This window comes from Aedes albopictus, chromosome 3 (genome assembly GCF_035046485.1).
Source record: "Aedes albopictus strain Foshan chromosome 3, AalbF5, whole genome shotgun sequence".
Lineage (NCBI taxonomy): Eukaryota > Metazoa > Arthropoda > Insecta > Diptera > Culicidae > Aedes > Aedes albopictus.
The window spans coordinates 361,838,068-361,863,925 of NC_085138.1; the positions used below are offsets into that span (position 1 = coordinate 361,838,068).

The following is a 25,858-nucleotide window of genomic DNA, read 5'->3' on the forward strand; positions in this document are numbered from 1 at the left end:
GAGTTTTCGAGCGACGCGTGCTATGAACGATCTTCGGCGGTGTACAGGAGAACGGTGTGTGGCGGAGAAGGATGAACCACGAGCTTGCTGCACTTTACGGCGAACCCAGTATCCAGAAGGTGGCCAAAGCCGGGAGGACACGGTGGGCAGGGCATGTTGCAAGAATGCTGGACAACAACCCTGCAAAGCTGGTGTTTGCAACTGATCCGATTGGCACAAAAAGGCGTGGAGCGCAGAGAGCACGATGGGCGAACCAGGTGGAGCGTGACTTGGCGAGCATTGGGCGCGACCGAGGATGGAGAGCGGCAGCCACAAACCGAGTATTGTGGCGTACTATTGTTGATTATGTCTTGTCTTAATGATGTTGTTGAACAAATAAATGTATGTATGTATGTTCCATAATTAGTTGTACAATGACATAGAGTGGAATGTAAGTAAAATTAGTGCTGATGTGAATGAAAGTACATGTATCTACTTTAGTTAATCGCGACTTTAGAAATTAATTATATGTACTATGTACCAACTATAAATTACTGTAATAGCTGGCGAATATTCTTAGTAATATATCTGTAAATAGAAAATAATACGTAATATTCTATTTATTAAAATGAAGACAATCTATATGATTTTCTGGTATCGTCGATATTCGGTTAAAATATATCATTGTAACAAAGGATCGTCAGTATATGTTACATAAAGTCTAATAAGAATCCTTTACCAAATTTAAAAAGCGTTACACACACTTTGATTTGCTATCACATGCCTTCAGTGCTCGATTGAGCGACTCCATCGGTCGGTATTCGTGCTTCTGCCACGGTCTCACCATCGGTCCAATCAGTGGCTCACAGTTCGGCAGGTAATCGAAGAACACCTGCCGGAAGCGGTCCACATTGGTCCGATAAGGATCCATGGTGGACCAGTATAGGCGATTCTCCAGCATCTGAACCCGTTTGAACTTGCGATAGAACGCACGCAGCTGCTCTTGGGCCTGCGGAAAATGCCTGGTTATTCGACCTTCTCACGGAGCAATACCAATACTAACCTTTTTTTCCAAGCGCGTCTTGAAGTTCCAGTTGACCCGCCCATGCATGCCCAGATCTTTGCAAACCGGCCATCGCATGGCCGTCACCCTTGGAATCAGCCACTCCCAGAAGAACTTGCTCTCGTCTAGCAACTGGTTGCGTTCCCACTGCGAAGGAACCGCTCCGTATCGGTTCTGAATCCAAGCATTCAGAAACGGTACACGGTATGCTTCGGGGAATGTTGCCAGTACGTATTTCGGGTGCTCGCAGAGCTTCAGTAATGCCCTCTGAAAAGAAACACCAGCATTATATCTGGAAGCCATATGGACTGGCCACAGTACCTTCAACAGCTGCTGCAAAAATTCCGGATCCTTCGAGTCGATGTACTCAAAATCCAGCAAATCCACTTCCGTCTTCTTCTGTGCAACTTCTTCACGACCCTTGAGGAACCTTTCGTTCCAAAGCTTCATCTCGCAGCGCCACATCTGCTTCATGCACCGGTCCACGGCCGCACTCTCGTCCACGTCCCCATTTTCCTCCATTCCCAGTGCCAACCGGATGGCCTTTTTCACCGGACAAACCGGTCGCTGGACGTCATCTTCCAATATCGTCCGGAAGTCGAATTCGAACGGTACCGTTCCGCGACAGCAGCGGAAATACTTTAGCAGAGGCTTCTTCTCGCCGATTGCCAGCATACTTCTGAGACGGTTCCTGATCGCAAGAACACCGAGTTCCGTCCAGGAGTTTCCGTTGCCGTTCGAACGAAGCCCAACATTCGGGGCAGTTTCCGCGGGGTGTTAGCATGCAGCTTACAACCGAATCATCGATCAGCTTCCGGAGCAATAGTTGGATCATGTGATTTTCACGCGCCAATTCGTCCGCCTGTTTCTGAGCCTCACGAGCATTTGCAACTTCGACGTTGAGTTTCTCTCTGTGAAGGGAATGAATGGAATGAACTTACTTAAAGTAGGGATGAACGCAATGTCCTTATTGATAGATTTCTTAGGACAGACTGAGCTTGCCTGAAAATGTGTGCTAGATCCTGAAAAGCAATTTCCAGATTCACACACTTACAGACGCCGAAACAGATGCCGGGAATAGGACGTTACTGCAGGCGTTCAACGGGGATCCACTTAGGGTCCGACCCTTAGGAATGGTATGTATGAAGAGGTTCTAACGCTGAGCCTTCCCAGAAGAGTGAAAATTTTTGGCCCTGCCGACGATGCGGTGCTGCTGATGATTGGTGAGTCACGAGAAGAGGTCGAAATACTGGACACGGAGGAGCGGGAAGAAGCTATCGCTGGCTCACCACAAGACCGAGCTTGTGAGTATCAGTAACCGAACGGCAGTGCAGCATGCACGTATCATGGATTGCGTGTGCATTACAGATTCAAAGCGTGAAGTCCGACACTTGGTAGTGATGTTGGACGATCGACTGAACTTCAACATCCATGTAGACTACATTGGCAAGAAAGCAACGGTGGTGTTTTCAGCACTGTCCCGGATAATGCCCAAAAACTCTGCGATCAGCAGCAGCAGCAGGATGAGGTTACTAGCAAGCGTATCGTCGTCCGCATTTAAGAGTGGAAGAAATTGCGTCCAAATGAACCGTACGTTCAGGCTGATGGCGATGCGCGTGTAAAGTGCATATCGAACCATTTCATCAAACGCCGTGTGTGTGATAGCCGTCATGACCCAAACAACAATCACTCATTTTACAAGCACCTTTACGACGAATTGATTCAGCATGATGCTGAACAACATTTGGATAATTTTCAGGCACAACCTTTGAACCTTTGTTCGGGGTTCGTTCACACAAATTTGGAGAAACTGAACTGTTTTTTTTTTTATTAAATCGTTTTACAACTACATAGTAAAGCTGTTATTCAGCTTTAGCAAAAATGATTAAAAATAAACAAAATGCAAAATTTTTCAATTTACTCGAGAGTATATTATTGGAACTTAATGCTGTGAACAAATATTGTGAAATAATAACTACATTTAAATGTACCTAAATCCCGATTCAAACTCGAGACCCGTTTATTACCAGCCGCAAGCCTTCCTATCTGCGCCATCCTAGAGATGATGAATTGCAGCGCTCAAATCAAAACATAAACTTCCCGTGGTTCCATAATGATTAGACTTCGACTCCTATTCAGCAATGGTGAATTCACACAGACATTATGGTTAACGACTGAACAACAGATTAATTCAGCTGTTGTTCAGTAAAAAAATACGCGTTTTTCACCATGTGCTCTGAGTCGAAGTATAATGAAACGAAAGCGCTTATTTGACTTGTGAAAAACACATTATACAGATACATGTGCTAAAATTTACATGAACTTAACAAGAAGCATAAAAAAGTCTTGTTAAACCACGTTGTAAAGGAATTACTGCGAGTCGAATAAAAATCTTATTAAACGCTTGAAAAGTTCTTTAAATTATCATTGTTAATACGAATACGAAAAGATGAACATTGGCTACCTTTTCAATTGAAATAGCATTTGTACAGTAATGTGTACAGCATAATTTTAGTTCAGCTATAATAACTATTATAAAGCAACAATTCAGCATACATGCTTGTTTGCGGCTGGCGATTGTTAGTTGGGCGATCCCTATTTGCCTTCTACTGGAAGAAGATAGCGAATGCTACCGGGAACGAGGCACAGGAGGAGCTCGGAAGAGAGCGCGAGCCAGCACATTATCAAAGTGGCAGCAGCAGTGGAATAATGCTGGGCAGGTGGACCCATAGTCTAATTCCCAAACCAGAACACACGAGGAGGTGGCCGATATGTCCTAAGTGTCGGGACACAGAAGAAACACCGGAACACGTCATCTTCACTTGCTCAAGGTTCACACACACGCGAGGAAAAATGACAGCCATTGATTGTCGGCGCCGACGTAAACGTGGACATTATCGTCGAACGAATGTGCAGCGATGAAGAAAAATGTAGCGCGGATTGTAATTCAGATCAAGTCAGTACTACAGCGAAGTTGGCAGGAGAAACAACGATCGGTTTCGGGAGATACTCCTTCTGACGGAGCAAACTAGACCCACCGCCGGGGGTTAGTCGAGTAGAATGTCGAGTAGTAGCACCGGTCTGGGTCGTCGAAGCGCAAATGAACCAGGTCCGCACTACATCACTAACTCTCTTATTCACTCATTTACTCACACCTTCATTTACTAATAGGCTCACTCAGTCACAAATTAATATTTCAACTCATCACATCACTCACTAACAAACTCACTCACTTACTAACACACACACTTAGCAACTCACCAACTCATTAAATTATTAACACACTATATCACTCACTAACTCACTCAATTTTTACCCACTCATTTACTCACTAACAAACTCACTCACTTACTTAGTGAATTACTACTCACTAACTTCTCACTCGCTCACTTACGCATTTACTTGTCAGCTCACTACATTACTCACTTACTCACTAATTAATTTATTTACACACTAACAATCATTTATTCACTGACTAATTCACTCATTTACTCACTAACAGGCTCAACAGAGTCACTCACTTACTCACTTGCTTATTAATTCACTTATTTACTCACACATTAGCTCTCTCATTCACTGATTAAATAACTCACTAGCTCACTCAGTCATATATTATAAATTCACTACTTCATTCGCTAGCTCAGTAAATCACTCACTTGCTTTTTAATTCAACAACCCACTTATTAACTTTCTCACTTACTATTTCAGTAACAAATTTTGAAAACGACGTATAATCAATGGTGTAGCATTGATTATACGTCGTTTTCAAAATTTGTTACTGATTTCTTAAACTCACTATCACACAAACTCGTCCATTAGCTCATTTACTTACTACTTTACCAGCTCACTCATTTTCTTCCACTCACTCACATACCCAATAAAACATCAACTTACTCATTTACCAACTCACTCCTGAAGTTAACACAATCATTTACCTCACTACCTAACTACCTCACTTACTCACTTATTCATTGACTCACTCATTAAACATTTTACTCATTCATTCACTCACTAATTAACTCCCACATTGACAAACTTGCTCATTAACTCACTGAATATCTCACTGACTAACTCACAAATTCACTCACTAATACACTGACTCCCACTTAACAGATCTCATATGCTCATGAACCCAGCAATTCACTTAGTCGCTGCTCCACTCACTGACACACTAACTCATTTACTCACTAATTCATATACATTTACATACTAATTCACATATACTCTTACTAACATACTCAAATTCAAGGAACAGCGCTTTGTCCCATTTGGCTCTAAAGCTCTATTACTTTCTCAGTCAGCAACTGATTCACACACTAACTCACTCAATCTTGGGGCAGCCCACACTCACTCACTCACCTAATCACCAATCTTCTTACTTATTCACCAACTATACATGATTTCTACTTATCCGGTCATAAAAAATGTCTTTTTAAAGTGTGAAACAACTATTATGTTTTCTGCCGGCTCCGTTTTGCTTCAAGACGTTTGAGATTTATGCATAAAGGTCTTATAGTGTTATAAGAGAAGGTAACATTTTTTGTTATTTGAAGAATATAGAATAGAATTGTGCAGAGCAAACCACGTCAAGTGACATAAAAGACGTTTTTTTAGGTACCGATATGGGTAGAAATTTAGCCAACAGGTCCACGTTTCTAGGCATAACAGTACACCTAAATATTTTTTTTAGTGAAATATACTATATGTGAATAAACTTTTGATTCAATGTACCACAGGCATGCTTTAAGTGATTTCTCACAATACTATGAAAACTAAAATTCAATTTGTTACACTGCTTCTCGAAAAAAAGCAAAATCATTTTAAAACTTTAATGGCGTTTTTCGCTGCTTCAAGTTTTTCAACATGGGACAATTATGCGTAGATAGATAGATAGATAGATAGATAGATAGATAGATAGATAGATAGATAGATAGATAGATAGATAGATAGATAGATAGATAGATAGATAGATAGATAGATAGATAGATAGATAGATAGATAGATAGATAGATAGATAGATAGATAGATAGATAGATAGATAGATAGATAGATAGATAGATAGATAGATAGATAGATAGATAGATAGATAGATAGATAGATAGATAGATAGATAGATAGATAGATAGATAGATAGATAGATAGATAGATAGATAGATAGATAGATAGATAGATAGATAGATAGATAGATAGATAGATAGATAGATAGATAGATAGATAGATAGATAGATAGATAGATAGATAGATAGATAGATAGATAGATAGATAGATAGATAGATAGATAGATAGATAGATAGATAGATAGATAGATAGATAGATAGATAGATAGATAGATAGATAGATAGATAGATAGATAGATAGATAGATAGATAGATAGATAGATAGATAGATAGATAGATAGATAGATAGATAGATAGATAGATAGATAGATAGATAGATAGATAGATAGATAGATAGATAGATAGATAGATAGATAGATAGATAGATAGATAGATAGATAGATAGATAGATAGATAGATAGATAGATAGATAGATAGATAGATAGATAGATAGATAGATAGATAGATAGATAGATAGATAGATAGATAGATAGATAGATAGATAGATAGATAGATAGATAGATAGATAGATAGATAGATAGATAGATAGATAGATAGATAGATAGATAGATAGATAGATAGATAGATAGATAGATAGATAGATAGATAGATAGATAGATAGATAGATAGATAGATAGATAGATAGATAGATAGATAGATAGATAGATAGATAGATAGATAGATAGATAGATAGATAGATAGATAGATAGATAGATAGATAGATAGATAGATAGATAGATAGATAGATAGATAGATAGATAGATAGATAGATAGATAGATAGATAGATAGATAGATAGATAGATAGATAGATAGATAGATAGATAGATAGATAGATAGATAGATAGATAGATAGATAGATAGATAGATAGATAGATAGATAGATAGATAGATAGATAGATAGATAGATAGATAGATAGATAGATAGATAGATAGATAGATAGATAGATAGATAGATAGATAGATAGATAGATAGATAGATAGATAGATAGATAGATAGATAGATAGATAGATAGATAGATAGATAGATAGATAGATAGATAGATAGATAGATAGATAGATAGATAGATAGATAGATAGATAGATAGATAGATAGATAGATAGATAGATAGATAGATAGATAGATAGATAGATAGATAGATAGATAGATAGATAGATAGATAGATAGATAGATAGATAGATAGATAGATAGATAGATAGATAGATAGATAGATAGATAGATAGATAGATAGATAGATAGATAGATAGATAGATAGATAGATAGATAGATAGATAGATAGATAGATAGATAGATAGATAGATAGATAGATAGATAGATAGATAGATAGATAGATAGATAGATAGATAGATAGATAGATAGATAGATAGATAGATAGATAGATAGATAGATAGATAGATAGATAGATAGATAGATAGATAGATAGATAGATAGATAGATAGATAGATAGATAGATAGATAGATAGATAGATAGATAGATAGATAGATAGATAGATAGATAGATAGATAGATAGATAGATAGATAGATAGATAGATAGATAGATAGATAGATAGATAGATAGATAGATAGATAGATTGGATAGAAAATTGGTTTTGCAAAATAAAATTGTTTGCTCATTTCGCCCTGCGTGCATTTCACACAATCAGCCTCATTTACACTTCAAAAAGCAATGTTGGCCACCTAGCGGAGGATAGCGCAATCATTGTTTCCGCCCATTCATAACCCGGTTCACACACTACCGTTATCTACGACCTCTACGACAGCACATGAATGGGATAGTAGTAGTAGTAGTGGGTGGTGTTTATTTATTTTGACGACCCGTTGTTTTCGGCTCGCCTGCCAGCCAGTCAGTGTTTGTTATCATTCTTCCGCAAGGATTTAGTATAAAACTAGAAATCCTTGCAACTGTCCGTGATAGTTCCTCGCGAATGCAATGCCAACATGCCGTCTTCGTCGTCGTTGCTGCTGATAGTCGTCATCTGTGGGATTTCGTTGGCCACGGTGCTGGTTCACGGTCAAGCCTGCTCGGAGAAACCTTGGGAGACCGTCCATCGCCGGTTGGCCACCAAAACGCCGTACAGGCATGTGTTCCGCGATGGGGCATACCTCCCGGTGCCAGGGGACATCGACGGGTGTCAGGTGCGACGGACATGGGGGTTGTTTCGACACGGAACACGCAATCCGTCCAAGAAGGTGATCGATCGGATGAACACGGACCTGGTGGACATTCGGGACGACATTCTTCAACATGGCAAGCTTTGCAAGAAGGAGCTGGAAATGTTCCAACGGTGGAAACCGAGGCTGAAAATGGACCAGGAGAAGATTCTGGTGGACGAAGGGGCAGACGAGATGCAGCAGCTGGGCAAGCGATTCCGGGCGCGATACGGAAGGCAGTTGCCAGATGATTACCGGAAGGAGGATTTCTACTTCAAATTTACCAAAACGGAACGGGCTGAGAACAGCGCGAGGAACTTCAGTTTGGGACTGTTTGGCCGGACGGTGGATGTGGAGTATCCAACTGCGCTTTCCAGAGATCCGGTATTGAGATTTTACAAACTCTGTCAACGATGGAGAACAGAGATAAAGGAAAACCCGAAAGCCGTCCAGGAAGTGGAATTGTTCTACAACAGTAAGCCGATGAAGGACATTATTGGCAGAATCTCCAAGAAGGTCGGCACCTACCTGGATGCCGACAGCATCTACCTCATGTACCAGGCGTGCGCTTTCGAGACGGCGTGGAGCAAGAAGCACACGTCTCCCTGGTGTACCTTGTTTGACAAATCTACCATCAAGCTGTTGGAGTTCGGCGAGGATTTAGAGTACTACTGGATCGATGGCTATGGGCACGAATTGACGTACGAGCAGGCTTGCAGCGCCTTCGGGGATTTGCTTAAGCGGTTCGATGGGGAGCATGAGCCGCACACGTTCTATTTCACTCATTCTGGGACGCTGCTGAAGGTCATGGCTTTTCTCGGAATGTACCGGGATGACTTTACGTTGACGCACAAGGACTACGAGAGGAAGCGGCAGTGGAGGGTCAGCGAAATCGATGCGTTTGCAACGAATTTGGTATTCACCCAGCTTGAGTAAGTACAACGGTCTAATACAGTATAATACTTCCCTAAAAATCTTGAAGGCTTAAATTTGTAAATGTGGGCTTTTGGGCGATGGTTGATTGAACGGAGATCACGTTTTACTATCATAAAATTATAGGTGCACCAACGGAACTCACGTCATGCTCAACCATCAGGAACGGCCGGTACATATTCCCGGATGTCCGAGGGGACAAATACTGTGCGATTATGACCACTTCAAGCGCTTATTCGGCGAACGAATGAGCAACTGCGCATTTGATACGATGTGCTCACTAGAAGTGCCTCGAAGGGATGAATTGTAGGTAAGACGATGCGATGGTCTGTATCGACGGAAAGCCTTTAGGATGTTCAACGAACGACCCAATTTGGTCGCTAAATCTCAACATTATGGAAATGTATAGCTGCTTATTCTAACAGGAATCAAAACAAGAATAAATCCAACCAACTCAGTTGCTTATTTTTAGTGGCTTTTAAACATTGTTGTTGTAGTTTTTATGTTGAAAGAAAGCCACGTTCATTTGACTGGGGTAATCACCAACGATCATTAAGCCAAACGACGTTATGTGAAATGGCATAATGCCACAATAAGAAAAACTCACCTCACCGCCGACCTCTTGGTTATCAATGCCATCAGTTCCTTCCTCCTGCGGGCCATCTGTTGGTGCTTCCGGCAAAGCAGCTGCCGTTCCTCCTCGTGGCCCACCATCAGAGCAATCTGATCGTTGAGGAGCTCCCGAACGATCAACTCCGCACTTCCGCATGCGCTGGTTGTCAGGGGAATTTTCCGTTGCACCTGTTCCTTTTGCTGTTCATCCTCTGAACATTGTTTCGGAATGGTTTGATTGGCTCGACCATGTTTAGCGAACCATCGGGACGCTTCATTAGGTATCACAAAGTCCGGATCACGGTATCGCTTGTAACGGTCCAAGCAGAATGGCGCCAAAAAATCCTTCTTTCGAAAAATATTCTTCCGCGGTTCCTTAACCCGTAGAGGTTCCAAATAAGGTGAACAATAGTGGCGGGAACCGGTGGGCCACCCAAGCGATTCGCAACTTCGACTTGCTTGTTTACGTTTCTTTGGAGCACGTGGCGGAAGCACATCCTCCAAACCCCTCAGCGTGGTCATCATGTCCAGATGGCAAATGGCGGACATCAGCAAACGTTCATTGTTAGAATAGGCCGTCTTTCGATTCTTGGAATAATGGAGCTCCAGCAAGAACCAGAGAAAGGATAAATCATTTCCGTGCGACATGATGAGCGCTTCCCGGAAAATGCTCGTCGGACATAGGGGATAAACGCCCAGGCTTCGGATCAGCTCGCGACAGCGCAGAACCGTATCCTCGTCAATGTCGTCTCGGATGGCTTCCAGCAGTCGATTCATGGCTTCGACTTGATCGTCGGAGAGTTCTTGGAACCAGAGTGGGACTGCTCGTTCATCCAGGATTTTATTCATCTTGCGCTCTTTTATAGTTGAGTGATTGTTAATACAAACAGTTACCAAAAGTAAGTCAAACTAACCATTTTCCGCCAACATCAGCTGAAAGCCTTCCATGTAGTTCTGGTACGCTTTGATGGCGGCTTTATACTTTGCGTCGAAAATTTCATCTTGAGATGTAATTGAAGATCTTTTTCTTGACTGACATCATCGGAAAGAAAAATAAATCAATTAAAGTCTTTGAGAAAAACTAGTAGGTAAACGGAAAGCTACCCCTACGTGTAGGCTTTTGGTGGAATCAACTGATATACGGGCATTCTTGGAAACGACCATTTTTTACACTTGAAATTTGATGATTTGGACCTATTTGGACTGTTTAGCTAAACAGGTAGCGAAAATAATATGGACAAGAAATGCACAACAAAATGTGGCCTACTGTTGCATTTTAAAACAATAATGCCAGTGCTGACATAAACCATGTGGTTTTTTTAATGGGTTGCAAATACGAGCAAAAAAAACGGACGCAACCCAACTAACATTTTCAGCGCTATAAGCTTCATTCATTTGCTTTCTGTTGTGTAACCATCGAATCAACGCTGAATAAAAAGGAAACAGATGCTACTATACAGTATAATTCGTTATACTGACAAATCCCAAAACCAGCAACGCTTTGAAGGCCGTTATGCGATTTCATTACAGCTATAAGCTGTAATAAAGATACTGTTAATATACCAACACGGCTTGTCGGATGTAAACATTATTGTCAAAACAAACTTTAAATGTGATAGCTACTACACAAATTCTTTACAGCTAAAAGCTAAAAGTTACAAACTAACGTAACTTTTTTCCTACTTCACCAAAATCAACCAAATTTTGCACAGTTTCTCCTTATAGTATATTGTTTACATATAATAAATTGAACAGTTATCAGTGAGATTCCGGTCGATATAGAATAAATTTGGTTAACAGTTCTAAAAAAGATGTTGTACAATCACATGCTAAAATCTAAAATCACAGACAAACAGACGTAACACTCTGATAATTCACATCGTACACCGATTTAACGGTCTTTTTCAAAATTTGATAGTTGGCCAACTGCCCAACCGTGGCGCTCGCATCGTTTTTGTTCGAGTTTGACGTTTGCTCACTACCGCCACCTAGTTGGTGGTCGTCCAAACATAGACCTTTTAGCATTGGGCGAATATGTTTTCGTGGCTATGATTTGAATCGAAAAATGTTCGAAGTGTTACGTCTGTTTGTCTGTGCAGATAGTTTTAATAATTTGTTTCAAGTGGAGCCTGAACATGTCCATATGGAGGGCGTTAATTGAAAATGTCGTGAATTTCACTAAAACGCATCCTAAATTTGAACCTATACCAAAAAGTTGAAATACATACATATACTAAACTACTGTAAAAATTTGGTTTCATTTCGTTAACTGTAGATAATTTGCGAATCAGTTGAAAGTAGGGTGGCACAATAATTAACGACTCACCCTTTATCCATCTCTGTGCTGTGAAATTATTGCTCTTTAATTAAAGATTATTATAATTCAATGCCGGAAGATGTGCAAATCGAGTAAGAGTCGCAGCCAATACAACAGTTGCTTTTATAAAGTACGTTTTGTAAAGTTGGCAAATACATAAAACAGCACCCAAGTAACCACAAGCATTATATCATTGCACGAATTAGACTGCATATCAACCTTTGCAATGCTAAATGCAGTAATTCCACACTTGTCATGCAATAATCCTTTAGATTGGCACTATCAATGTAATGATGCATTGCATTTTCCTTTACATTAGGGTTCATTAAAGGGTGATATAAGATAATTCAATAACTCAACACTTCAAAAACTGAATAAATGCAATGTACAAACTAGCAAAGTTTGCTCTAACAATACAATTATAAAAGCTTGGATCTAATGGTAAACAAATGAAATCAACAAGATTGAACAACTTTACGGTCAACTTTAGCGGTCTTCAACATTTCTGATTTGACTCCCGACCAATTTAATCTCCGTTTGAGCCACCGATCAACGACAGCTAAACCTTTTTAGAGATGACCTATTCAGTAGGCTGCTATCACATGCCAATAATGATGGAGATCACAATCAGCATATGAGCAGTGTGCGAAGGGTGTTTTAAACGAGGCTTTAATTTTCTTATATTGATTAAATATCTTCTAAAATGCATTATGTATTTATCAGTAATTTATCAGAATGTGATAAAGAATACTGTATTCTATTACATATGACATAGTCGTTTTGCCCTCTACTGCAATGATTGAGACAGAAGAACAGTTTCCTTTTAGTTAATGAAATATCTGTTGTTTTCACTGCAGCAGAAACGGCCCGAGGCGCCAGCACGTATGGAACTCATCTAGCGGTCTTCAACACTTCTGGTTCGACTCCCGACCCGGCAACAAAAAAATGATGGTTAAAACATTCATGTGTGGGGGTATCAGTGCCGTCGATAACGAAACGGTGCTAAAAATAGATTTTTGTTTTGGTTTTTCGTGTTGCACGTATTAAGCATGTGCAAATGCAAATGTACAGCACATGCATTTATGTCACTTTAGCAATGGCTGTCAACGTGCTGCAATATGTGGCACTAATTTAATTTTAGTGGGGCCCTTTTCGACTTTAATATTGCTTCAATGAGGTGTTTAAAGTAATGCAGCATTATATACACAATTTTAAATATAAATATATGGCAAAATTCATGCACTTATATACGGCTTCGTGGTTACTTGGGCAGTGCTTTGTAGCTGTTTAAAGAACACTCTTTCAGCTAAAAGCTGTGACGAAGAACCTGTTGGCGCAACCACACAGCTTGTTTGTTTAATGTAAACACTATTGCGTTTGACGTTTCACAAGCTTTTGCTGCAAGATGAAGTTGGGTAAAGTTTCTTGTGGCACAATTATGTAGCCTTGTTTGGAGGAAAACAAAACGGGCTATTTCCTATGCTATTTATATACCTATAGCAGTGTGGCAGCGAGGACATTATCGGGACCAGTAGATACGAAGATCGGGAGTTCGATTCCAAGTATCGGCAAGTACTTTAATTATTCAATTTTAAAAGCAGTAATTCCAGTTCCACATGCAATACATATAACATTTTGCACAAATGTATCCACTGCCATTTTGTTTTTATTGTGGTAAATTGAGAAAATCGAAGACCCGTTGGACGAAATTGTCGAAAGAGTATAGTTAGAACACTAAAAAACATTAAATTTATTTAAAACGTTTGATTTGTCGGATGACACAGTGGATGCCTTCATTGGTAAGTACAATGAAGTGAAACTTATTGTTATTTTTTTTTAAATTCAAATCATTCCTTCTAAATAACGGCTAGACAGTTAACCTGTTCAGGATAATCGGCCGCAAGGAACTCGAGGAACTCACTCTGTAGCCGTTTCAAGCGAATAGGAAGAAAGTGCATGTTGCCGTAATGGAGAAAAGACCTAGTAAGCATCTACTATTCATAAAATTATGTTTACTAAGGAAACCCTTTTTGATTGACAGACTCTTCCTCCGCTAACTATCGAACCTTCGGCTGAATCTGTGTCTGCAACTACACCGTCTCCAACTCCACCGGCTATTGCTACCCGGATAAAAAATGACCATTCACACTATTTTCATTTCGCTGAAAACCAGCAAAATTTTGCTGGTTTTTGACATGCTGTAAATACAGCAATCCATCCAGCAAAAAGTTTTCGCTGGCTATTCAGCAATGCGTTTTGACAGCATATTTTGCTGGTTGACCAGTAATTTTGTCCGCGCTCAATTCCGGCGGGATTTTTTTGTTTTTTTTTTTTGTTTTGCGAGAGAATAAACTTTAAATAATCAATAAAACTCAGTTTTCCTGCAGTGCAACAGCACTGCAAATGTTCATTATAAGTGTGGCACATTACTTTAGCTGCTTCCGACGTCCTTTTCCGTTGGAAATCTTATGCATTCCTTTTAATTAACCTTGAAGTGAGAGTGCGTGCGTAATTATTTTTGGGAAACTGTAAGTGTTTGACAGGTGTGTTGCTGATTATCCAGTGATTCGAATGTTTGCTGATTTATCAGTTGTCATCACTGATCTCTCAGCAAAATATATTTTGCTGATGTCCATCCAGCAAATTATTTTGCTGGATGAGAAATCCAAAATTTGGTGTGTTCATTACATGGTAAATATTATTAACATATGACTGGTTTAATTGTTCACAATAAAACACATAGTAGATATATTGTTACTTTTTACAATAGAAATCATGCCCATATAGCTCGCACAATAAGTGAACATTAGCTTTATTAGTGACTAATGGATTCGATTGTTTTTCAATAGTTCTATAATAATTTAAAGTTACTATCAGTAAAAATTAATTTAAGTTGTTTTTATATACATAGTTGCAAAAGTGCCTGAAAAGTTCTCATGGACTTTTTTATTAAAAAAGAGTTTATTTCTCAATTACACTTAAAAACAATTCGTAACAAATAATAACAATAAATATTATTGTTGCTTGGATCAAGTTTGTATACCCAAGTAACCACGAAGCCGTATATAAGTGCATGAATTTTGCCATATATTTATATTTAAAATTGTGTATATAATGCTGCATTACTTTAAACACCTCATTGAAGCAATATTAAAGTCGAAAAGGGCCCCACTAAAATTAAATTAGTGCCACATATTGCAGCACGTTGACAGCCATTGCTAAAGTGACATAAATGCATGTGCTGTACATTTGCATTTGCACATGCTTAATACGTGCAACACGAAAAACCAAAACAAAAATCTATTTTTAGCACCGTTTCGTTATCGACGGCACTGATACCCCCACACATGAATGTTTTAACCATCATTTTTTTGTTGCCGGGTCGGGAGTCGAACCAGAAGTGTTGAAGACCGCTAGATGAGTTCCATACGTGCTGGCGCCTCGGGCCGTTTCTGCTGCAGTGAAAACAACAGATATTTCATTAACTAAAAGGAAACTGTTCTTCTGTCTCAATCATTGCAGTAGAGGGCAAAACGACTATGTCATATGTAATAGAATACAGTATTCTTTATCACATTCTGATAAATTACTGATAAATACATAATGCATTTTAGAAGATATTTAATCAATATAAGAAAATTAAAGCCTCGTTTAAAACACCCTTCGCACACTGCTCATATGCTGATTGTGATCTCCATCATTATTGGCATGTGATAGCAGCCTACTGAATAGGTCATCTCTAAAAAGGTTTAGCTGTCGTTGATCGGTGGCTCAAACGGAGATTAAATTGGTCGGGAGTCAAATCAGAAATGTTGAAGACCGCTAAAGTTGACCGTAAAGTTGTTCAATCTTGTTGATTTCATTTGTTTACCATTAGATCCAAGCTTTTATAATTGTATTGTTAGAGCAAACTTTGCTAGTTTGTACATTGCATTTATTCAGTTTTTGAAGTGTTGAGTTATTGAATTATCTTATATCACCCTTTAATGAACCCTAATGTAAAGGAAAATGCAATGCATCATTACATTGATAGTGCCAATCTAAAGGATTATTGCATGACAAGTGTGGAATTACTGCATTTAGCATTGCAAAGGTTGATATGCAGTCTAATTCGTGCAATGATATAATGCTTGTGGTTACTTGGGTAATGTCGTCGCGGTTGAAACCCGAAGCTTCCCCACACGCGACAATCGCCTTTTCTCCTAATCCATACGGGAAATATAACGTCGGACATAGTGCGCTGGACAGCGGACCTGGTCTTCTATCCAGCGCACTATGTCCGACGTACGTCCGACGCACGATTGAGGAGAAAAATGGATTTTCGAGTGTCAATAAATCCGATTTTCAACTGTAGGAACAATAATCAAATACAAAATCCCTTGACATATTTTTTATAGTTTTCGTTTTAAATTTGAGTACAGTAGATGTTTCGGTTATCGAATGTTATTCGCTAAAACTTCAACGACTGACAGACGTCAAGCCGTGTTGGCAGAGGAAGCTCTCAATGAATAACTGAGGAAGTACTTATAGAAAACTAGCTGAAAAGTGTTGGGAATTAGTAATGTGTGCATTCGAGCACCCCTCGTTAAGAAGACAACATCTATGTTCATGGATGCACCATAATCATGTTGAGTGTTGTCGAGCAATGTTATTGTTTATAGTTGTAAAATGTTAAATGTAAATAAAAGTCCATTCGTTCGTGATCGTCAAAACCGTACGCAAGTGTTTTGCTTTTACTCCGGTCCGGAAAGTTCCTTTCTCGTCCCGCTGTTGTGTGTTCCGCTGTGTGATAGCTCCTACAGGTTATGGGCCCAGGTATGGACGAGAAAGCGAAAGTCGCCGCGTTCGACGGGTCCGGATTCCATAACTGGAAGTTCCGGATGGAGACCGTCCTCGACATGTACGGGCTACTGGATTGTGTCTACCGGGAGATTGGTGAAATTGACGAGTTGCGTGAGATGGCCGACGATTCCGCGCAAGTGAAAACGGAGAAGAAAACGCAAATGGTGGCGCGAAGAGCCGCAGAGAAAAAGTGTAAAGCGATTATCGTTTCGGCCATCGCGGATAATCAGCTGGAGCTTGTGAAAGACTGTGCGAATCCAAAACAAATTTGGGACACGCTAAAGGCGGTGTTCGAACGTTGTGGTGTTGCCGGGCAATTGTTCATTAGGAAACAGCTCCTCCGGTTAAAGTATGAAGAGGGGGCTGATAGTGATTTGCCGGAACATTTGTTGAAATTTGATCGGTTGATTCGCGAGTTGAAGGAGAGCGGTGCGGCAGTGGAAGAGCCCGATGCAATTTGCCATTTGTTGCTGACAATGCCTGCGTCGTTCGATTCGGTGGTGACGGCCATCGAGACGCTTCCCGGCGGTGTGACACTGGCGTTTGTGAAGAAGCGGTTGCTCGATGTGAACCTGAAGAAGAATCTGTTGGCCCCTGTGGTCGAAAATGAGCGAGAAAGTGAGGGTGTTGCCATGACGAGCAGGCATGTGTGGAGAACGTTGAAGTGCTTTCGGTGCGGCAAAATTGGACATAAACAAGCTGACTGTCGCGTGCGTTTGCCAGTGAATCCGAGTGAGTACGAAGTTGTGAAACGTCGAAACAGTAAATCAGACATGGTAGTTGAAGAAAAACGTACCTCGGATCGTGCGGACGTTTGCTTCATGGCGTCGCAGGAAGAAAAAGAAGAGCTGGTGAAAATGCAGTGGTTCCTAGACTCTGGTGCGACGGACCACATGGTGAACGATCCCAGTTTGTTTAAAGTGATGCGACGATTGGAGCAGCCGGTGCCAGTGCTTGTGGCGAACGGTGAGAAGATGACAGCGGAATTTTGTGGTGACGTAGTGCTCTTTGCTGACGTCGGCGGAAAAATGAAGAAATGTGAAGCGAAGGAAGTGTTGTACCTCCCCGGATTACGGAGCAATTTGTTTTCGGTGAATCGTGTGGCGAGATCCGGGTTGCAGGTCCACTTTGCCGGCGACAAAGTGAAAATTGTGAAGAAGGAGGAAGTTGTGGCTGTCGGGCACCATACAGGAAAGCTGTACGAGCTGGATGTTTGGTGTGAACACAAGCGACGTGGTGCGGATGCGGCCATAGTGAGCGTGAAGGATGCGGAGAACCCGAAGATGGCGCTATACGGGAAGGCGATTAGTGAGGAAAATGCTCGGAAGAATGTGGTGAAGTCGCAAGACAATGAAGTGCAGAGCAAGTTAGGAAAGCGAACAAGAATAAGAAGTAGAAGAAGTAACATTAAGAAAGTATCGTTGTGGACGGTATAAAGCATGTAGGTAACGATGTTACCTAATTAGACAAAACTGTTTTAAGTGTTTTGACAATGTTGTTTGACGATTGATGATTGTGAAATTTGACTGTTTTAGACGTTTATTGTGTGCGAGAGAACTGTTGTTGTATTAGTTTGATGATTTTGTTTAATTGGAGCCTAAATTTGGCGATCTGACCTAGAAGTTTTGAATGTTGACGATTATTTGGACTATCGAAGATGTGAGATAGGATCTGTGATATTTTTCGAAGGATTACTCGGGTTGTCGACCTGAGAGGGGGTGTTGGGAATTAGTAATGTGTGCATTCGAGCACCCCTCGTTAAGAAGACAACATCTATGTTCATGGATGCACCATAATCATGTTGAGTGTTGTCGAGCAATGTTATTGTTTATAGTTGTAAAATGTTAAATGTAAATAAAAGTCCATTCGTTCGTGATCGTCAAAACCGTACGCAAGTGTTTTGCTTTTACTCCGGTCCGGAAAGTTCCTTTCTCGTCCCGCTGTTGTGTGTTCCGCTGTGTGATAGCTCCTACAAAAAGCAGGTTTAGCCAAGTGAGGATGTTACGACAAGAAAAAGATGAACAATGATTTTTCTAATGTTTTCCAATAAATTAAAGGAATCTAGTAAATAGTAAACTACCATTGATAACAATACAAATACAATTAGTTTAATGGGGTTCAATTGACGAAGTTATAATAAACATGCAATAATATTTGTTGTTATGTAAACAGATTTCGCCTTTGAAATACCAAAGAATTCATATTTCTCGGTAACATTTTTCTCCAGCATTTACAGATACTAATGGCCACATGAATTGTGAACGATTTATGGTATGGATCATACGACCTGAGTTCTGACTTGTGATATTTGGCAGTTATTTGAAAAGATTGAAGATAGTCTTATCAACAGCTGCCAAGCAATACATATCAGACAGACATCAGAGTGTTTGATTCTTATTATAAAATGTGCATATCATTCTGGCGGCCGTTAGTGCTCGTTGTGGTACCTTGTGGTATACACATAATAAATTATTGTATTACTCTATTACGTTTAGCGTGTATGTTTACATTGAGTATCTGTCATATGTGGAGATGTTGTTATTGTTGTCTGGAGTGTGAATCATTGTATGTAATATTGAAGTATCGGTAATAAAGTGTATACAAATAATGAATACAGTTGTTGAATAATCATTACAGAGAAAGATTCTCACATTGGCGACGAGAACGGTGAACAGTGCATGTGAAATTAGTTTAATTTCGGTTCGGGAAGTGTTTTCTTTGGAAAAAGAAAGAGATGAGTGGTGTGTGTGGTGCATGCAGAATGGTGATGACCTTCAGGTGATGACTTGTGATTGAATTTCAACATTGGAATCAAAAAGGTAAATATTGTGTACTAACTGTTCAATATGAATCAAACAATCTATTTATACTTTCGACTAATGTCAATGATCAACCTGTGAGAGATTTTGATGGTGATCGGTATTGTTTAGTTCAAATCGATGACAATCACTATTGTCAGATAAAGAAATAAATAACTGTGAAGAAAATCTAAGTTTTGTTGATTGTGATATTGATACTCGTTGAATAGGGTTGTTGTCCTAAATCTAGACTTAAATGCTGAATGATGAATGAAGTATTGATTTGTTAACCGGATGGCCGAGGAAGGCGTAGAGGTGAAACAATATTTTGAAATCAAATTTTGCCGTTGCTGTTAAAAGCCAGTGAAGGCGATGAAAGCCAATGAAGGCGATAAAAGCTAATGAAGGCGACATTCTTGAAATAGCCGTAAAAGGCGGAAAGGATCACAGATAGAAAAGCCGTTGAAGGCGGAAAGACTTTTTGAAAGCAGAAAATGTTATAGGCAGAAGAGCCGACTACCCAAGTAACCACAAGCATTATATCATAACATTAAGTCAATCGTATTATAGTTTAGCTAATGCAACATAACTTTTATTTTACATCTGCCAAGTAATGAAGCGTTTAATCTACATTATGAAAGCATTGAAGCATTACGAGATTTTGACAGTTCTGTATAGTTCTATAGAGCCGTTGTTAAATGCTTCATTGCATTACCATGTTAAAAGCTTTATAGCAATCAATAATGCAAGCATTTATTACTTTATATATGCCTTTACTAAAGCTTCCATCGTTGTAAAAAGAAATATATCGCTCAGTTCGAAAAAAAAAACTGTAAAACGCTTTTAGAAACAGAACCATTCTAAACAAAAGAAAAACAAACCAAACTTTTCATGGATTGCTGCTGAGCACTTAGATTATCATGCTCAGATGTTGCTGTTTGAATTTATATTATGTATGGTTTTTTGGCTTTCTGGTTGGGACATGAAAACAATCAGATGCTGAGGGAACAAAAAATATGTGGGATATCGATTTCCTTATTTAGCATAAAGCCCCGATTTCATAAAAGTAAGGATTAAAGCGTTGTTTGTATTGTTTCTTATTTATTGTATTTTAGGTAGAAGTTAGCACGTATGAAAACAAAAAAAAAACAGAATCAACACAGACGAATTTATATTCGAGAGTAACATAACTGATGGCATTCAGACCCCAGCACATTTTTAGAGTTGCTGAAAACAGAACTCAATAAGGTACGAGCTAAGTATACTTTACTTTATGTTGCACATTTTTCCAGGTGCAAAATACATGGTATCGTAGCACACAGCGTTAGCGCGTCCGAGTTTCATCGTGGTTCAGTTTCAGCAGTCTAGGGTCAATTCCCGAAATACAATAAAAACATCAAAGTGAGAGTATCGGAAGATAAAAATAGATAGAAAAATGAAAAACATACTTTTTTTCTTTTTTGACATGATGCATTAAGTATGCATTCCATACGATTTGATTGCATTAGCTATAAGGTACAAGCATTTTATATGCTTTAGCAATCACCACAGTAAAGCTTGCTTTAAATCAACAATAGTAGCGCCACTTTCGACTTTAAACCTACTATAATGGTGCCTATATGACAAAACAACTTTATATCGCATGTCATATAATACACTATAAAGCGAAATTAATACTCTATATACAGCGTCATGGTTACTTGGGTAAGGCGAAAAACTGTCGATGGCGGAAAGATCCGTCGGTGAGTGAAAAGCCGTTGAAGGCGGAAAAAGCCGTTGAAGGTGGAAATGCCGTTGAAGGCGGTAAGACCTGCAAGACAGATATAGTCGATTCTTTGTAGAGCCGTATAAGGCGAATTGTGTTATTAAAAATTAAAGTACTAAAAACGCAACAGTGTCGTAAATTTCGTAAGAAACAGGTTACCAGCCAACACAGATTTAAGGGCTGTTTTCAGATCAGAAGGAATTTCTCGGCCTATCTTGATGCATGGGAAATTCCTTGGCTGAATCGCTCAAGAAACCGTTTTTTCTTCGATCGCAGTACGCAGTTGCGAAGAAATGACAGTTCAAATGTCAGTCACAGCAGAAAGTTTCTGCCAGGAATCGTTCTAGAAGTTTCTTGAGCGATTTCTCTTGAACTCCAATCTGGGCTTTATAGTTGAATTGAACCATTAAAAATGAAATTTCACACCAATTAAGTGGCAGCTGAGAAGGCGAAAGACAAAACTAAACTTTAGGCTGAGCGTGATTAGAAAAACAGGAACGAATAATATTTGAATATGTTCCAAATGCGAATATAACTGAGCAAATACTGAGATTGCTGTGGAACCACCTCAGGTGATATATATTGAAGTTATCATTGCTCAGTAAAGTATATTAAGTCTACGAGACGTAAAAAGGGTTGGCTCTTGAAACCAAATTAACATGAAGACATGATTTAACCAATGCTGTGTCCTCTATTACAAGACTAAAAATGTAACTTCAAGAAAATTAACATCAATGTGTGAGAACAATTAAACTGTCTTGGTAGTTTGCAAGATAGGAAGTCAAAATGACAGTTAAAGCATTAAGTTAGACAACATATTCAGAGCAGTTGCTAACCACTAACCTGTTAAGTATCCTGCTAGTCAAATAACTAGTTGAATTGAATATTTAAAAAAAACGAATAATAAAAAATAAATGAAACTTTTCGGCCTAACTAGAAGTCTCAGGAATTCGAGTAAAAAGCGCTTTATAGCCTATTGAATGCCACTAAATGTTTATGCGATTCAAGTACAGTGAGTTCTTGAGTAATCACTTCTGAAGTCTTTGAATATAAAATGTATCGGCTGTGGTCAGGAGGGGCATTTTCACTTATGATTGCTTAACACTGGATATAGTGCCATCTTGCCAAGAACTGTGGAACAAGTTAGAGAACAAGGTACAGCAGTACACTCAACAACAAATTCTGCACAATAATTTCCTTACAGGAAGAGACAAATTTTGATCAGTTAAAGAAGTATTGGAACTATTATTGAGGAGAATAACGTACAGTATATCAAAAGCACAACATATTGGAATAATAAAAGATAATCATTTCTGTAACTACAGGAATAGATATATCTAATGAAAGCTGCATTATGAGGTTTGTTTTTCAGTCGAGCTTATTAATGCAAACAGGTACCATTTACTAACATGTTACCTTGTTTGAATTTTTAGATTTCATACACTGCAAAAACTGCAAATATTGTATGCATGTGTCGCACACATAGATTTTTGCAATTTGCCATAGATAACCCTTTTAATGTGTAGATACACATAGTTTATAAAAGGTCCATCGATTTTATGTGTGATCCAGCGTGGAAAACGAGTATGTGTGTACAAATAAAATTCATATCCATGGATTTTTACCAATAAAAATGTGTGTACATGTATAAGTGATATTTGTGTTAATAAGTTCATTGAAAATTTGAATAAAAACGTGCTTTAAATTGTTTCACTATGTACTGAATGAATCGTAGAGGCAAGCGTAAGGGCCATCATGACACAGACAATCATGGTCAGTGTACACTAAATACGTCAGACTTGTAAGCGTTAACAAAAAAGAAATGAGGATGTATTTCATCGAAAAGATGTGAAATAAGTGATATGATAGACAGATAATTGGGGTTTGTAATGTTAAAATATGTTTGATTGAACACGAATCACCAGTTAATGCGGGAAAATATGCATCGTAGAATGTAAACCTATTGAACGACCAAACCGTAAAAATAAACTCATTAAGTTTGAAAGGTAAATGGTAAATTATGAGAATTCCGAAATTATCGGAAACATGATTCCTAAAAACGTGGACACCTATAGGTATGGGTATAGGTGAATCGCCGAAAAGTGCTCCAATAAGATGATCGATTTATTTTGTTATCTGGAGAAAATTGCTTTGTATATTATAATTCGCTACTATCATTACGTTTTCGGTTGGAAGCCGAAGTGACTGGCGGTGCGAAAATAAATGTTTAACCTACTTATAAACATAGCAACTCGATTTAGATTAGTGCTAATTTCAGCTCTTAAGTAGCTTAATGATGCGCAATACCAGCAACCGGTTCAAATTTACGTCACAACTGCAACTTTGCATGTGCTTAAATGCGTGATTTCGATTTGGTACTGCGACGATGATGTATGTATTAAGAATTTGAGAAAATTATAGGATTACAACATGAAAAACAAAACAAAGAATGAATATTAATATTCTACTATACTTTCAAACAGCTAGTGCGGGTGTGAGTTTTGTGAACAATATGTATTGAATATAATTAAAAAAACTGGATGTTTTAAAGTTTTCAAATTACTATTTAGCTAAAACTAGTATTACAAATATTGCTTTGGACAAGTAACGTTTTTTGAAATTTGATTTGATTTAAAAAAGTATCAATCCCTTCGATATTTAGAAAACAAAATCTGTAAAGTCAAACTTCTGAATATATTCTGAACAAGGAACGAGTTCCAGCGAAGTTCGCTAAAAAAAAAAACTTAAAATAAAATAGTGTTTGTATGACGCTTGGACACTTTGGATCGAAAACGAGGTAATGGATATTGATATTTTTTTCACTGTAACATTCGTGCAGTGTTCCGACATATCAGTTAAAAAAAATGTCTGAATAATAATCTGAATATACATACCTTTTGTATGAGATTCTTATATGAAAGAACATGTCAAAACAAAAAAAAAGTGGGCAGTATACAATGTTTGCATGCTACCTGTCATTGAAAACATTGGAACAGAGGAAAGCAATTCAATTAATTCATCAGCAAAGGTAATATTTAGCTTGACAGTCAGTATTAAAAATATTTTGGGATTTGGGTCAAAATAATATTTCTTTTTAGGTAACGGCCAAGTAATTTACCAAAATGCCGAGCAGAGATGGATGACCAAATGGATGACTGTACTGCTAATTCTGATGTGAGACTGAAGCGAGACGTTCATCAACTGAGGAGACTATAAGCGAAAACAACGTGGAGTGACCTTGCAGCGGATCTGGAGAAAAAACGAGATGTGGTACCTTGTGGTATGCACATAATAAATTATTGTATTACTCTATTACGTTTAGCGTGTATGTTTACATTGAGTATCTGTCATATGTGGAGATGTTGTTATTGTTGTCTGGAGTGTGAATCATTGTATGTAATATTGAAGTATCGGTAATAAAGTGTATACAAATAATGAATACAGTTGTTGAATAATCATTACAGAGAAAGATTCTCACAGACACTATAATTTCTATGTTTATACAAGCCGTTTCAGTAACGAAACGGCCTACTCGGCAAGCCTCGTTGGATAAATGTACGACTCGTGCTGTAAAAATCATCATTTTGCAACTCGTTGCATAAATAACTACTATGTTTGTGTATTATATAACCCTCATATAAAGTTGTATAGAAATACACGGAAATGAGTAATTTGTGCAAATAGTTTGAAAATTATATATGACAAAACCTTCTACTGTAATTCTGCTATTTTATTCTGCTATTATCAACGCATCCCCTGACTTTCGCCCATCTGCGTTGTCTTTTCACTAGGCAATCCCAAGTAACCACAAGCATTATATCATTGCACGAATTAGACTGCATATCAACCTTTGCAATGCTAAATGCAGTAATTCCACACTTGTCATGCAATAATCCTTTAGATTGGCACTATCAATGTAATGATGCATTGCATTTTCCTTTACATTAGGGTTCATTAAAGGGTGATATAAGATAATTCAATAACTCAACACTTCAAAAACTGAATAAATGCAATGTACAAACTAGCAAAGTTTGCTCTAACAATACAATTATAAAAGCTTGGATCTAATGGTAAACAAATGAAATCAACAAGATTGAACAACTTTACGGTCAACTTTAGCGGTCTTCAACATTTCTGATTTGACTCCCGACCAATTTAATCTCCGTTTGAGCCACCGATCAACGACAGCTAAACCTTTTTAGAGATGACCTATTCAGTAGGCTGCTATCACATGCCAATAATGATGGAGATCACAATCAGCATATGAGCAGTGTGCGAAGGGTGTTTTAAACGAGGCTTTAA

At 38.6% G+C, this 25,858-nt stretch overlaps 2 protein-coding genes across 2 annotated transcripts; one reads left to right on the forward strand and one right to left on the reverse strand.

Moving 5' to 3' along the window:
• Positions 1–720: 720 nt before the first annotated feature.
• Positions 721–10,998, reverse strand: LOC115268103 (uncharacterized). The gene is given in 7 exon segments (XM_062858144.1): positions 721–988; positions 1,043–1,309; positions 1,364–1,727; positions 1,729–1,953; positions 9,830–10,691; positions 10,749–10,866; positions 10,945–10,998. Coding segments are annotated over 7 exon segments (2,145 nt in total). The 3' UTR covers positions 721–733.
• LOC109428883 (multiple inositol polyphosphate phosphatase 1) lies at positions 7,941–9,705 on the forward strand. The gene is made up of 2 exons (XM_019704722.3): positions 7,941–9,221; positions 9,349–9,705. The coding sequence occupies exons 1-2, from the start codon at positions 8,077–8,079 to the stop codon at positions 9,530–9,532; spliced, it is 1,329 nt and encodes a 442-aa protein (XP_019560267.3). The 5' UTR covers positions 7,941–8,076; the 3' UTR covers positions 9,533–9,705.
• Positions 10,999–25,858: the final 14,860 nt, after the last annotated feature.